Genomic DNA, 16,502 nt, shown 5'->3' on the forward strand with positions numbered 1-16,502 from the left:
TTTCTTGAAATATTCAGGGATGAACCACGGGGGCATCCCCAAGCTTAGACTTTTCACTCTTCTTGATCATATTATATCATTCTCCTCTCTTGATCCTTGAAAACTTCCTTCACACCAGACTCAAAACAATCTCATTAGAGGTTAGTGCATAATCAAAAATTCACATGTTCAGAGAGGACATAATCATTCCCAACATTTCTGGACATTACCCAAGGCTACTGAAATTTAATGGAGCAAAGAAATCCACTCAAACACAGTAAAAGAGCCAATGCGAAATAAAAGGCAGAATCTGTTAAAACAGAACAATCCGTAAAGATGAATTTGTTTGAGGTACTTCCGTTGCTCAAATCAGAAAACTCAAAACTAATGAAAGTTGCGTACATATCTGAGGATCACGCGTGAATTTTTACAGAATTTTTAGATTCTCCTACAGAGAGAAAAACTCAAATTCGTGACAGCTAAAAATCTGTTTCTGCGCAGAAATCCAAATCTAGCATCAACTTTCTATTAGAGACTTTACTTGGAACAACAATGTAGTAAAATAAAGATAAGGAGAGGTTGCTACAGTAGTAAGACCATGTACTATGTTGCTCCGATTCAAAGAAAAAGATGGCAGGGAAGTGAATCGCTTTACATTTGCTGCTATGTGAGGAGCGTTTCTTGTCAGGAGCCCTGCAAGGTACATGCAACATGCAAAGCTATTTTATTCCACTATATTCTACCTCTCTTCTTTCCTTTTCTCTCTGCAAGTGGCCCCAGTGTGCATGCTCCTGGCAGAAGATTCGTTTGAACCGCATCAACTTGATGGTTCGCTTCTTTTGTCTGACACAATAATCCGGTTCGCTGCTATGTATAGAACCGGTTCCTAGACCACTTTGAATCGCTTTTGACACACATAGTACATGGTCTAACAACTTCTAAGACACAACAAAACAGTAGCAAAATAAAAACATGGGTTATCTCCCAAGAAGTGCTTTCTTTATAGCCATTAAGATGGGCTCAGTAATTTTAATGATGCTCTCGCAAGAAATAAGAGTTGAAGCAAAAGAGAGCATCAAAAGTAAATAAGAAACACTTTTAAGTCTAACCCGCTTCATATGCATAGGAATCTTGTACACAAATAAATTCATGAAGAATAAAGTGACAAGCATAGGAAGATAAAACACGAGTAACTTCAAAATTTTCAACATGTAGAGAGGTGTTTTAGTACCATGAAAATTTCTACAACCATATTTTCCTCTCTCATAATAATTTCCAGTAGCATCATGAACAAACTCAACAATATAACTATCACATACAGCATGCTTTTCATGATCTACAAACACATAATTTTTATCAAGCTCAAAAATAGTGGGATCAAAACTTTCAAACCCACTTTTTAAAAATCTATAACAAGATGATTGATCATTCTCAAGAGATATGGGACTCCTAGATAAAGTCAAGACCTCTCCAATCCCATTTTCATTAGTAGTACAATTAATATTATCAAGTAACATAGGACCATCATCTAGAGCTTTATCATAAACATTTGCTAAGCAAAACTCTTTAGTACCATGCATTTCGATATCAGGCACAAACAAAACATTATCATAAGATTTATCAAAATAGCATGGATTATCATAGATAACAGTAGCATAATTATTCTCACAAGTTTTACTCATAGGGAATATTTCAAGAGAATCCACAGGAACATAAAATTCATCCTCCTTTGTTAAGCATGAAGGACAATCAAATAGTGTAAGAGATAAAGAGTTACTCTCATTAGAAGGTTGGCATGGGTAGCTAATCCATTCTTCCTCCTTTTGTTCATCACTCTCCTCCTCTTTCTCATCCAATGAGCTTTCATGTTCATCAATTTCTTCTTTCACAGGTTCCTGCAAATTGTGAGTGCATTCTTGTGCATGAATGAGTCTCTCTTTATAATCAATGATATAAGGATTATTGCTGTAATGTTCTATACGATAATCAAGGATAGAAGAGACATAATCTTTAAGGTCCTTACAAGCAATACAAGTTTCATAATTTTTAGCCATGAAGGATTCTATCTCAGAGGCTCCCATAAATAAAACAAATCTTTCTACTTCTTCGAACCCAAGATGAATATAGTTATTCCAATGATAGTTCACAATTAAAACTTCTTCACTAAAGCCACATTGGAATTTAAGATGTTTAGTATCATGTTTAGAGCAACAGTTTATATCATGGCGTTTAAGCAAGATTTTAGCAATTGTATTCAATTTTTCTAACACGGCACTCATGACTTTACCCTTTCTTGATTCTCTATAATTCATATATAATTCTATAAGCTCCATACACGTTATGGGTTCTTCCATAACAACAGTTTTTAATTTTTAGGTTTTTCAAATTTTTATGGATTTTTGGGTGTATAAGAAAAATAAAACAAGACAAAAACAAACAAGACAAAAGTAAACTAAGCAAAATAATACTAGACAGAAATAAACTAAGCACAAATAAACTAGACAAAAGTAAACTAAGCAAAACAAAATAAAATAAAAACACAGAGAGAGGTAGAGTGTACTCCCCAGGTGAACTTATGAGTAGAGCTATGCTCCCCGGCAACAGCGCCAGAAAATAGTCTTGATAACCCACAAGTATAGGGGATCGCAACAGTCTTCGAGGGAAGTAAAACCCAAATTTATTGATTCGACACAAGGGGAGACAAAGAATACTTATAAGCCTTAACAACTGAGTTGTCAATTCAGCTGCACCTGGAAAAGCACTAGTAACAGGGGTGATGTGAAAGCAACAGTAATATGAGAGCAATAGTAACAGTAACACAGAGGCAATGGCACCAGAAAATAGTTGATACTACTTCTAATGGCATATAGGACCGAGTGAGTATTTGATGATGAAAGATGGACCGGGGTTCCCAGCTATCTACACTAGTGGTAACTCTCCAATAACAAGTGTTGGGTGAACAAATTACAGTTGGGCAATTGACATAACTATTATAGCATTAAGACAGAACATCAAGTTTATTAATCATGTAGGCATGTTTTCCATATATAGTCATACGTGCTCGCAATGAGAAACTTGCATAACATCTTTTATCCTACCAGCCGGTGGCAGCCGGGCCTCTAGGGAAACTACTGGTAATTAAGGTACTCCTTTTAATAGAGCACCGGAGCAAAGCATTAACACTTGGTGAAAACATGTGATCCTCATATCTAAGCCATCCCCTCCAGTTATCCCGATTCTTTGTCACTCTGGGGCCTCGGGTTCCGGACATAGACATGTGCAAACAACTTGTAGATACAATCTAAGCAATAATTATAGAGCTTAAATCTAAGATCATGCCACTAGTGCACTAGTGACAAGCATTAAACACAACAAGATTGCAGCAACAATAACTTCACAAACTTTATAGATAGACTGATCATAATGTAACAATTCATCGGATCCCAACAAACACAACACCGATTACATCAGATGGATCTCAATCATGTAAAGCAGCTCATGAGATCATTGTATTGAAGTACATGGGAGAGAGAGTACCAACTAGCTACTGCTAGAACCCGTAGTCCATGGGGGAACTACTCACGGAGCATGATGGAGGCGGTGGCATCGATGGAGAAGGCTCCGGGGGTCGATCCCCGTCCCGGCAGGGTGCCGAAACAAGAACTTCTGACCCCCGAAACTAGGTTTCGCGATGGCGGCGGCGCCCCTGGAGTCTTTCTGGAGTATGATCGATATCTCGGGTTTTCGCGTCGTGGGGGAATAAATAAGCAAAGGGGCGATGTCGGTGGAGTCCCGAGGTGGGCTCCCCACACCCCGGCGCGCCTGGAGGCCTGGCCGCGCCGCCCTATGGGGAGGAGGCCGTGGGCCTCCCCCCTGGCTTGCCCTTCTGGCTCCGTGTGTCCCTCGGAAAATAGGAGGTTTGGCTTTTGTTTCGTCAAATTTCGAGAATATTGCCCGAACAGCTTTTCTGGAACCAAAAACAGCAGAAAACAGGAACTGGCACTGTGGCATCTTGTTAATAGGTTAGTCCCAGAAAATGTATAATAATTATATATAATGCATATAAAACATGTGACAATGATACATAAAACAAGCATGAAACATCAGAAATTATAGATACGTTGGAGACGTATCAACCGGCGCAACAAATTTCGGTCCGTTTGGATGCCTGCAGCCCACTGCGTTCTTGCATGAATCGGGTTTTAAAGCACCCCAGGGATAGGCCCTGGAGAAACGCCCGGAATGGCAGTTTCTCCAGGGCCAGGCCCGTTGCGGCCAGAAACCTGCACGTGTGGAGAAGGGAGGCGGAAACGTGCGTACCTTCGGGAACACGCGCCATAATTAGGCTCACCGCTCCCTCTCCTTCCTCGCACTCGCAACCTCCCCCAAACTATCACATCACCCGGCGGATCCCCTCCCGCCGACCAATCCGCCGCACCGCCGCATGGAGGATCACCGGTACCGGCGGAGGAGACATCGGCGAGCAGCACCGCGACATCGGCCGCAATCTGCTCCGCAGTCTTCATCGGCATCTCGACTTCGCCCGCGACCTCGAGCTCGTCCTCGGCCGGAACAATGGCGGTAACGACCTCTGATTCTCACCTTCGTACTCGTTCTGCCAGAACATGCCATTCTCGGGCATTTCCGACGACATGCACATTAGATCTGCTAGTGTTTCCCTTAGGATAGTGGTCGGATTGACGTTTGCAAGGTGTTCGTCCCCATTTCTTGATGTTCTTGTCCAGTTCTTCCTTTTCACGGTCTCAATTTGCTTAGATCTGTTACTCTAGTATCGGATTGCCGTAGATCCTTCCTAGATCGGTCTTTGGATTGTTGAAACTGGCAGATCTTACTGTGCATGCAAAGAGGGGAAGGGTTTTTTGTGCTGGGATTTAGCATGTTGAGATTGTTGTGCGGAATGAGTCGCGGTAGTTTGTTGTAGATTGTGTAGTTTCTGATTGAACTAGGCCGATGATTGTAACCGGTAATCATAGTGTGAGGAGATGATTGATCAGAACCTATGGCATGACTGAACATCACCATGCCATTGGTTCAGATCAAACACTCCTCCATATGTGGTCATTGTATGAGGCTTATGCTACCTTGCTTTTCATGTTTGTACTTCTTCAATTGTTCAATGGCCAATGATTTAACTATATATGGCACAATGGAAGGCAGGGTGCTGCCCTCAAACTTAGTCGTGTGTGTCATATTACTTGCACACTAGACTTAGTTTGCGGACAGTCCCTTTAGCTGCCGTGTGATCCAATATATGAGGCCTCATTTTGTTTGTCTAGTGCATTGGCCAATGATTGAACAATGGCACACTGGAAGGCAAGGTGCTACCCTCAAACTTAGTTGTGTGTGTGTGTGTGATTACTTGCACACTAGACTTAGTTTGAGGGCAGTCCCTTGAGCTTCCGTGTGATCCAATGTATGAGGCATCACATGTTTCCAATGTTCGTTTTCATTTATATACTTGTGAGCAGGCACACCTCTAATGGCATGTGTTCTTGTGGTGGACTAAGAAGCTCAAACTTGGGTCACCTAAGACCCCCGACGAGGGACCATCCAAGAAACGAAGGGCAGCTAACGTCGGCCACTTCCAACCAGACGCAGGGCTGGACCAGTTCCTGCGCATCGTCTTCAGGCCCACCTTCAACCGGCTACGGATCCCTCGTGATTTCATTAGGTGGTTCGGAGAAATCCCTTCGAACGTCATCACCACCAACAACACTGGCTGCTACTGGAGGATGGCTACGGTGAGAGAAGGCGATGACGCATACATCGACCAGGGGTGGGCGGCCTTCGTCGCCGCTCATCAACTGCAGATAGGCCAGTTCCTCGTCTTCAAGAAGGTGTCCACCTTCCAGTACAATGTGGTCATCTTCGACCACACCTGCACTGAGGTGATGACCATGTGTTGTTACCATGGCGACGCCACCAGGTGTGTCGTCTTCCAAAGTCATGTCTGAAGCTTACCTAGTCTTTGTGTAGTTGTTGTTCATGTCGTCTGTTGAACTATGATCGTCTATGGTGTGTCGTGAACTATGATCGGCCTGTGTCGTGAACTATGACCGTGTTTGAACTACGATTAGTGCTAAGTTTGCCTGAAGTGTGAATTGTGTTCTTGCTTGTGTTGTTGATCGCTGGTAACCTCACCATCGAAGGTAAGAGGTAAGCAGAAGAAGATTCTAGGTTGCAACCAAACAACATGGGCGCCGTTCTGGGCTGCTATAAGGCCTGAAAACTGACCTACCAAACTGGCAAAGCCCAAACTCTCCACAGGGACGAAAAACTATATGCAGTCCACCAAACAACGTGGCTTTTATGGTCCATGGCCTATCTGCGACGCGCAGGGCCTCCTTCCCGCTGCGCCAGTGGTGCAGGAATCTGATGCAGGCAACCAAACGCGCCCCAAGTTTCATCCTCCAACTTCCATCCGGGCATTTATATAGCAAGGATCCTCTTTCACTACAGTTTTACGTGTATTCGTGTGGGAACTCTTCAGTTCATGTGTTAGTACCACTAGCTTATCACATGAAGGAACTGGTTTTCACATGAACAAAGATCGTGGTGAGGATGAGAGCAACACCCAAGAGTTTTGAAGAAAAAAGCGGGAGCAGGAGGCATCGGGAGCAGTGTCATAGCCGAAGATATACATGAAGTACTAGACAAGGTTATTATGTTGTTAAAAGAGGAGACCGAGACTTTTACAAAAAAAAAGGCTAGGGCAATATGGACAACTCAATTGGAGGCTCGAAGGGACGATCACGGAGCTTCAAAACACCAAGCACGGGCTTCGAGACGACCTCTTCCATCTATTGTTCGAAGGAACCCACGAGCTCCGAGACGACCTCTGCCGGGAGTATGAGTTTTGGGTATTTACCTCATGAAAAATAATGCTCGCAAAATATTGGTTGTGAATGATGTTTTCTCCTATTAACTCCATGTTCACCAGACTATAAACAACAAGTTTCATGTTCCATCCTAGCATTTCATTCCATGCATGTTCATTGGATTATATAGCAAGGTTCCTCTTTCACTCCAGTTTACATGTACTCATGTGTTAACGCTTCACTGCATGTGTTAGCAAGGTTCCTCTTTCACTCCGGTTTACATGTACTCCAATTCATTGACTTAACTTTGCCTAGATACAGGACGCGTTTATTGACTAGATATATCTGTATCTAGATAAAGCTAAGTTAATTAATATGAATCGGAAGAAGTATCTATTTTTTTAATATGAATAATATTTTTTCTTAAAACATTAACTTTTCCAAATATGTGTTTTATTAAATCTGAAAGTATTCAAATCTATAATTTTTCTCAAAAATAAAATAAAATTAGAAATAAAATACTCTCTGTGATCCATAATAAATTTTGGTACTTTATTTTTATTTTAAATTTTAACTAAATTAAACTGAGACCCAACATCTATTATGGATCAGAGGTAGCAATAGAAAAAGAAAAAAAATAAAAAAGGTGGCCGGAGCTAGCTTCGCTCCCACGTGGGAGCGGTGAATAGGGGATCTGGTGCCACAAACCAGATAGACGGTGCATTGGGAGTGCCCCTACTTGGCAACACCTACTATGAGTTGTGGGTATTTACCTCATGAAAAGTAAATGCTCACCAAATATTGGTTGTGAATGATGTTTTCTCCCCTTACACATATACCAGAACTCCATGTTCACCAGACTATAAAGTTTCATGTTCGATCCAAACATTTCATTCCATGCATGTCCATTGGATTATATAGCAAGGTTCTTCTTTCGCTCCAGTTTATATGTACTCATGTGTTAACGCTTCAGTGCATGTGTTAGTACCACTATCTTATTACATACAGGAGTTGGTGTTCACATGAAGTCATGAACAAAGATCGTGGTGAGGATGAGAGCAATACATGAGAAATTTAAAGAAAAAGCAGGAGTAGGAAGCATCGGAAGAAGTGTCATAACTTCCAAATCTGATGACAGTACCTGTCAGGATTGTCTTGTAACCAAATCCATTTTAATGAGAGTGGAATTTATTTGCTTCTGAACGATGATTGTTTTAGTGCTATAAACTTTTAGCACTAATGTTGCCCGATAGTTGTAGAACTGTGGTGGTAGCTCATTTTGTGGTGTACCCGACCGTGTTACGTTATACCGCGGCTTGTACGAGTAGATAGAGCATCCACAGGATCAGCTACCTATTTGTTTGTTTTTTCTTAGTTCACAAGAAAAAGAAAACTTGTGTAAGAAGAACAGGTAGCAAAGTACATAATCCGGACCATCTCTCTTTCTATTTTTCCCTCCAGAAATAGACACTGGGTATTTGCATATTTTCACCAACGAGTGCTTCACTTGTAGGCCTCTTCAAAGCCGTTCGTCATGCTTTATACTAAGTAAACTTCAACCGGCTAATCCGGTACGAAGTGAGAGAAGCAACCCATACAAGCATGTCAAGAAATAAGTGTGGAAGGCGAGAACCACCAACTCAACACCAAACATGAAAACAAGTTGACACCACACCTAACCAGGGCTGAGCCGGAAAAATCCAGGGCCCCGTGCGAAACTCTAAGATGGGGCATATACCACTAAAAAAATTGAACAACGGGAAAATGATAAGATTGCCGGAGCATGTTCCTATCAGCTGAATTTAGACAGCTGATGAATCGGGATTTCAAACTCACCTTGTCCCTGCTCGTGCCATCCTAGTTCGGTTGTCGATTGAATTTTTACACTACATGTCTGATCGATCCTTCCTAGTGCCCCTATGTTGACCGGGATTGGAGGATAGGATCACAGTAAGAGAATCAACAAAATTGCCAAGTGCAGCACGGCCAAGCAGGGAAACCGGCCCGCCCGTACCCATATGGGCTCTAAAGGCCTAGATCTGGGCATGTGGGCGCCGCCCCGAGGCACCGCGTCATCTCGCGGCCAAGGAGCCATGCCATCGCCTCATCACCACCCTTTGCCGCGCGCCTGGAAGGATGCGCCTCCGCCGGAACCCCGCCGACCTGGGAGCATCGGCACCTACCGAGGATACCTCGCGTCTCCCCTCCACGTGCACGGGGAAGGGTAGCTCCGCCGTCTTCAGCACCACACATGCTTTGCCTGGTGGCCTGTATCGATAGCTGCGACGTGGAGGGGCGAGGGGAGGCGGCCCGTGTGGCTTGCATCGACGGTGGCGGCTACTCGGGGGCTAAGGTTTTTCGCCCTCCTATCGCTCGCGAGGAGCGACACAGAGGACTTGGCGGAGGATTGCAGAATTTTTTTTACTTGGGCCATCAGCTCTAAGCAAGTAGAGTGGGCGAGCGGGTGTAGAATTCGCTCGAAACGATACATAGGGGTGCATTGGGAATTTGGGACTGGCCCTACCTGGCAATTACGTCCAAACACACCTACTATGAGTTGTGGGTACTTACTTCATAAAAAAATAAATACTCACCAAATATTGGTTATGAAATGATATTTTCTCCCCTTGCATATACCGTACCAGACGCCATGGTCAGCAGACTAGAATCAAACAAGTTTCATCCTCCAACTTCCATTCGGGCATTTATATAGCAAGGATCTTCTTTCACTACAGTTTTACGTGTATTCGTGTGGGAACTCTTCAGTTCATGTGTTAGTACCACTAGCTTATCACATGAAGGAACTGGTTTTCACATGAACAAAGACCGTGGCGAGGATAAGGGCAACACCCTAGAGATTTGAAGAAAAATCGAGAGCAGGAGGCATCGGGAGCAGTGTCATAAGCCGAAGATATACATGAAGTACTAGACAAGGTTATTCGGTTGTGAAGGATGAGGGCAACACCCAAGAGATTTGAAGAAAAAGCAAGAGAAGGAGGCATCGGGAGCAGTGTCATAAGCCCAAGATATACATGAAGTACTAGCAAAGCGGTGACCGAGACTTTTACAAAAAGGTTGGGGCAATATGCACAACTGAATAGGAGGCTCCAAGGAACAATCACGGAGCTTCAAAACACCAAGGACAAGCTCCGAGACGACCTCTTCCATCTATTGTTCGAAGGAACCCAAGAGTAACAAGATTTACCGAGAAATAGTAGGATAGTGTACTAAATCGGTTTGGTGGGACTGTAGATCTCACTACGAAAGAGCCCCCGTACCCAGCGTAATTAATAGATAAGACAAACCTTTTGCCTTAGTTTAAGAAAACACTGAAATTGTGAGTTTTGAAAAAAAAAAGACAGCATTGGCCGGTTCTCCAGATTCACACTTGTATACATGAAAACAAAATCATAGAGCACGGTTCACCATCATAAAAAAAATGTCGTCGTACCATGGCTACCCATACACAAATATTTAGTTAAGCTTATCCATGTTAATTTTGGCACTGCTGGATACAGTTTAGACACGCTGGACAGGAAGCAGCATGTCCCAAGGAAGTATGGTGGAACCAAACCAATGTAAAAGCTATGAAATACTATCCAAAACTGACTGAATTGAACTCCTTCCATGCCTCCTGCATAAACAAAAGGGTATCACGTAAATTTTGGTTAAACAAATCTGTTAATTTGTCATCACAGAAATATATATGCATAATAAAAGTTACGGCCCATCACCTCTATAGAACAGGTTTAGATGTTAAGAGTTTCACTCTCTCAAAAAAGAGGGCAAAAAATCGTATATGTAATGTCACCAGTTGTTACGAACTCCTAGCCATTCAGAAAAGGTGTTTTTTTTCCTTTTTGTTTTGTTTTGTTTTACATATAGGTATTTGGGATAAATCCAGGTACCTGTAGAATGTCAAAAACCTTTTCTGCTATGTACTTTTGATGCACGGCAGCTCCCCGCTGTTGCAACTTATCTGGATGAAGACATAACAATGCCTTCTGATAAGCTTTCTTAACCCCAGCTCCTTCAATTATGTTAACCAATGGAACTGGTTTCCATCCACTCTCAGGCCACAGAACCTACAGAAGCGAATGAAGTTAAACAAACAAACTTGACCCTGATTTCATCATATCATACTCTAAAGAAGAAAATTGGAGGAAAAATCTTTCTTCTGAAAAATGTTAGCGAGGAAGACAGAGAAAACGACATGCACATTACATGGGGCACTGATCTTCAATGCACCATGAAAGTATAGTAACTTCTTTTAAAAACTGATTAATGCAAAAGGTGAGTTATTTCTTTTGCAAATGTGGGGTTGGAACATTGCTGCAGGGAATTCAGAGTTAGCATACACTATTGATTACATGCTAAAGATACTCTTGCACTTACAAGTTGCAGTGTGGAAAGCAATGACCGAATGTTTCCTTCTTTTCCACGTGACCATTCCCGGATTTTGGATTCAGATATCTACATTGAAACAAGCAAAAAAAAGCTGAAAAATAGAACAGAAAGGTAATGGGAAAGAAGCAACAAGCTGTGTACTCCGATTCCCATTCTGTGTAGTACCTTTATTTGCTCCTTTTCCTTGTCATCTTGAAGAATCTGACCTTCCTCGAACTGTTCAACCTAGTTTGTAAAATGAGATATGGTAAACATAATTTTTTTTGGTTAGGCAAAAACTCTCAAGGCTGAGCAACTATTTATCTTTTGTTAGGGAGACAGGCACTTTCATTAGTCTGGTTTCCAAAATTTAATGACGAACTGCTGAAATGCTGGTCGTTTCTGAGAATGAACTATCACTATAGGTTCCATGGTATAAATTAAGAAAATATATTTTAAGCTAATTTCTTACACCATTTCCTATTGTTGATATTGTTCCTTCCCATGTTGTCCCTGAATTAAATTGCAAACTATAGCAGGTATGGCACTTGAATGGATTTCCACAGGCATAACTGGGAGTGGATCTGTGCTGTCTTATTGTGTTGGAGGGTAGCAACTTATCCAAATGTAACCAGTTTTACTCACCGAAGGCCTTTATCAGACATTAGTTAAACAAGAAAGGTTTGGTGCTACAGTTAGGGCTCTCCATGCCATTGCCGTGCGATTTTCAGATGACAACCTATATGGTTATGCTCAAGATTTGTGTTGTTTGCGTCTAGGCATACTGTTTCGTAATACCTTTTAAAAGAGAAAAGGTGTTAAAACGTTTACACAGTCAAGAGGGCTCTGCAAGCCAGCGAAAACTGTCAATTAGCAATGTAATTGGCCAATTCCTAAATGTCATGGGCTTATGCCACAACCTTTCACAGTGTCTCATTAAAAGACATGTCGGTCAGCAATTAACTAGCTGCAAATCAATCAGTCACCTTGTGTAGTAGACCTATATGGTTATTCCAGTCCAATGATGGAACTTTGACTTTCAGGGCCCTTCGGATTTATTTACATACCAATTACTGTAACCAGTTTGTGTTAACAAGATAGCTGGTCAGCATCGTTGTTTAGTGACAGACCAACATTACCAATGATATTTGTTCAGACCTACAAAAATTCAATTTTTTGAATGACAGGGAGACTTTGCACATACCACACATCCTTCAAGATCTTCCATGTGACTCTCTTCATGACCTATTGTGTCACACACTTTTTCTTCTGTTTCAACATGGATCGACTCTAACAAACACAACAACAAGCATGAGTGAGCTCTTGGAGATTACACTAGTAACACAAGTTCAGTAATAAAATAATGATGCCAACTATCATACAAACATGCTCTTACAAACCAACATGAGGAGAAATTTACAACCAAATATTAATAAACAACCTACAGTACTACACCGAGTATTACAAGCCCCAATATGTTACAGTTGAACATCCAAAGATAAGAAAAGAGCTATGATATGGTTTTATAGGCTGCAGGAGTATTGGAAAAAAACAATGACTTACTGATTAAAGTTATTCACTTATTCCTAGAAAGCAAAAATAATTCACAGGCTGGATTCACTAATTCATTCACAGCCTCACAGCACAGGTATACTTACCATCAGGAGATAGCGGTTTAACATCTTCCTTTCCGGCGGGTTTGCCTGTTCTTGTGTGCATTTCATTATCCACTGTAAGGACCGGTTTCTCCGTCTTAGATTGTACTTCACTCATCTGACAGATATAACAGATTAATCAGAATGAAGTATCTGCGTAATGTCAAACTTCCTATCTTATTAAAAATTAGTAAAAAAGGAAATTTCACGCATTTATAATTCCGAGCTTGATCGGCATTCACTGAGTATCCAGGCAATATAACCACCCGGTTTTGACTTACTTGAGAAGGTGCAGCAGAAAATGCATTCCGATTGGTCGTTCTATCTGTCTTAATATCCTCGTCAGTCTCCAAACCAGATATGCTAAATTTATCTTCAACTCCACCTTTGCTTCCATTTTTTCCACTGGATATCTGATCTTGAGCTTCAGGTGCTTTTTTTCGTTTTGGTGAGCTCTCAGGACTAAATATTTTGATGAAATCCTTCAGCACTCTGGTACCACGACTTTTCTCTCCTGAAGGTGGTCGTGAACGCTGTGTGCTAGGGCTAGCTGCTGATACATTGCTCTTCGCATTACTGGTACCAGACTTTGTTCCTGCACAGAAAGAACGTGGGCTTCAATCCATCTATCCACAAATTTATATCAAAATGACATCAATACAGTTTAGAGTACTCTGTTAGAAAAAAGGCATGCCCTCTTCTGGTACAGAAGTTACAAGAGGTGACAGAGAAACAAATAAAGACTAAATTACTAGCTAAAATATGCTTCAGTAATGACATGTGTGTGGAATCTAAATAGAATAATACCTGTTTCTTTGGTTTTAGCACCCTGCATGTACTCATCAAAGACTAAAGAAATAGCTTCATCCTTGGTTGTTGAGTTTATACTATGTTTTCTTTCAAACAAGTCATCCTTCCCAGACTTGTAATCTTCATAGTCGGTCTGACTTTTTGATGCAGCCGTGGCGGTTGACATGCTTTCTTCCTCATCAATTAGGTCAATGCCTTGCAGAACAACTTGAGGGAAGCTTCTAATTCCAATAACATTTCCATCTTTTTCCTGCACACTAGCTGGCAACATCAACAAAGCTCCTTTACCAGCCCACTTATAGAATGAAAAATGGAACTTGTTACTGTTGGTGAAGCTTTCTGAGCCAACAGGAGTCCATTCACATTCACTGGCCATAGAGTTATCATATTGAGAAGTGTCCTTCTTATCTCCACTTTGAGAACGGAACCGGGAAAGGAAAGGATATCGATGCCATGAAAAGGGATTCTTCTTTGAATCCTGCTGCGATGCCCCTTGGGCAAGAAAACTGCTTGTGGATGAATTCGGTGAAGCTGGAACACTATAAGCATAAGGCGTGTCATCATCATTTTTGTTGGATATATGGCAGGATGGAGAAGTAGGCACCGAATTGTCCACACCTCTGCTGAACTTCATGGAGAAGCTGCAAGCGAATAAAGTAAAATTAAATAAAGTATGATGTATAGTTCGAGATAGAAGTTATTTTAGAGACAACACAGGGGAAGTGCAACTCGAATAACAACTCAAGCAAAAAAAATAAAAGAAAAGAAAAGGAAAAAAACAGAAGGAAATGGAAAACTGTACTATGCAATCAGACAACCCAATTCCCTCACCCAGGCTGTGCTGTATAGTGTAAAATCATCCTTGGTCAACTAGATGACATGGGACAGGGAACACAGCCATGTTGTTGAAGGAACAAAGGTCTTGCTGTTTCGTTCCTTACGCTTCACAATGGCGAAACTGCCGATACCACTCCTGCCACTTAATCAAAGTTCATTTACACTCATCCACTAATCCTTGAACTCAGTGGATGGAAGGACCTTAACGAGCATAAGCCGAGCAGTCCAGCAGACTCGACCAGAAAGTCCGTGAACGGCGCACCAAACTAGGTGATGGTCAATGCCTTCAGTGTCACCACAACATCTCAGCCGATTTAGAACAGATAAGAGTGTTCCAATGCTCAATCATCTTTAAAAAAAAATCAATTTTGTGTTTAAATTCCATGACCGAAACTAAATTGTCTTCAACTGTAAGTTGTCTATTTTCATAACTTACATATCAACGATTCACATTTCTTAGCGTGAGAATTTCTACAATTGATACTAAGAACAATAGGAAGAACCCATACATATTGTTCATATGACTTGAGTATGAAAAACTCGGTAGGCACAAAGCCAAATACCTCGACCGCAGGCGGCCCGGGGTGGTGGGCCCGGGCGACGCCGGCGCGCCAAACACGTCCCGATCGCCGGAGGTGCCGCCCCGCCTGGGGGACATGGGCTCACCGCCCGGGAATATGTCCCTGTAGAACTCCTGGCCGAGCTGCCTCCGTTCGGAGCTGGTGCGCTCCCCGAACACGGGCCTGTCACCGAGCCCGCTCTCTGCCCCGCTGCGCGCCCTGGAGGCCGAGCCGGAGCTGGTGCGGTCCCCGAACACGGGCCTCTCCTCGGCCCCGCTCCGCGCCCTCGACGCGGACGAGTCCAGCGAGGAGCGCCGCACGCGCTCGCTCCCGGAGGAACGGCGGGGCGGGCCGCCGAAGACGTCGGCGAAGTCCACGTCGGACCCGCGCGGCGGCGCGCCGGCGCCGGCCATGGCGACGCGTGTGGCAGAGCGGAGGATGGTCGAGCAGGTGGTGGTCGTGGGGGATTTGTGGCGGTGAGCGTCGCTGGGAATTTCGCATGGCTGCGGTTTTTGCAGCGGTGTCTGACACCGACGTCGGCATCGACGGCCCGGAGCTACTTATCCGTTGCCTCCACATGCATGTTTAACTTTTTTTTTTTCGAAATGGGAGAAATATCGTCTCAGCTTCTGCATCCAAAGGATGCACACGATTTTTTTTATTAGATTATTGTGATCGAGTAGTTTTTCATGTTCCCGAGGGTATAAGATGATATGTCTATGATTTTATATGATGTGCAATGAGTATTTGCTAAATTTTTATCTTTTATGTTGTTCTATGATGGTTTTATGCAAACTTCGATTGCATATTACTTCACCTATATGGGATCATAGGGCTTATAGAAAGGGACAGGATGATAGAAACCGTTTTTCAATACTAGCATTAGAGGGGTTTATGTCGGCGACCAATGATCTTGTTGCTATGATGGTGCATTTATGTCTTAATGATTCTACTGCACATGAAAATGGCTCTCGACCCATCATAAGGGGTGTATTTGCTCATATTTATGGCTGCACCTAATTTAGGCTCCGCTCCTAATTGAATGAGATTTGACAAAATATTTACCATGTTGTGTAAAACTCTGGTGCTAGTAAATTCATGCCACCATCGGGAAGACTTATCTCATATAAGCACACACAAACCTGAGCTTGTCCTTTTGGTGCATAGAGGATTGGGCTTTCTCTTATTGAGAACATTTACAAATTGCAATTTACTTTCTACATTTTACTTTATTGCAAACTATACACTCAAAACACCAAAACAACTACTTTATTATTATTATTTGCTTCTTAAATCTGCTAACCAATACATTCAGCTCCTCGTGAATTCGATGGCCTTTCTTAATCAAAAGTACAATTGATCTCCCGCACTTGGGAGTCATCACCCACTTGATCCCAGGGGGCATTACCCACTTGCAATACACATATGACACGCTC

At 42.4% G+C, this 16,502-nt stretch overlaps 1 protein-coding gene across 1 annotated transcript; it reads right to left on the bottom strand.

The window, feature by feature from the left end:
• Nucleotides 1-10,222: 10,222 nt before the first annotated feature.
• LOC127297128 (uncharacterized) lies at nucleotides 10,223-15,572 on the bottom strand. The gene is made up of 9 exons (XM_051327405.2): nucleotides 15,070-15,572; nucleotides 13,667-14,310; nucleotides 13,141-13,454; nucleotides 12,863-12,977; nucleotides 12,409-12,494; nucleotides 11,391-11,450; nucleotides 11,214-11,291; nucleotides 10,727-10,903; nucleotides 10,223-10,452 (listed from the first exon to the last, which is right to left on the bottom strand). Exons 1-9 carry the CDS (start codon nucleotides 15,477-15,479, stop codon nucleotides 10,414-10,416), a joined length of 1,923 nt encoding a protein of 640 aa, XP_051183365.1. The 5' UTR covers nucleotides 15,480-15,572; the 3' UTR covers nucleotides 10,223-10,413.
• Between the last annotated feature and the right edge of the window lie 930 nt (nucleotides 15,573-16,502).

The sequence above is a fragment of the Lolium perenne genome, chromosome 4 (genome assembly GCF_019359855.2).
Source record: "Lolium perenne isolate Kyuss_39 chromosome 4, Kyuss_2.0, whole genome shotgun sequence".
NCBI lineage: Eukaryota > Viridiplantae > Streptophyta > Magnoliopsida > Poales > Poaceae > Lolium > Lolium perenne.

Coding starts and splice junctions, on each gene's coding strand:
- LOC127297128 (XM_051327405.2), bottom strand. CDS start 15,479: ATGGCCGGCGCCGGCGCGCCGCCGCGCGGGTCCGACGTGGACTTCGCC. Junction 14,311..15,069: donor CCGGGCCGCCTGCGGTCGAG/GTATTTGGCTTT, acceptor ATTCGCTTGCAG/CTTCTCCATGAAGTTCAGCA. Junction 11,451..12,408: donor AAGATCTTGAAGGATGTGTG/GTATGTGCAAAG, acceptor TTTACAAACTAG/GTTGAACAGTTCGAGGAAGG.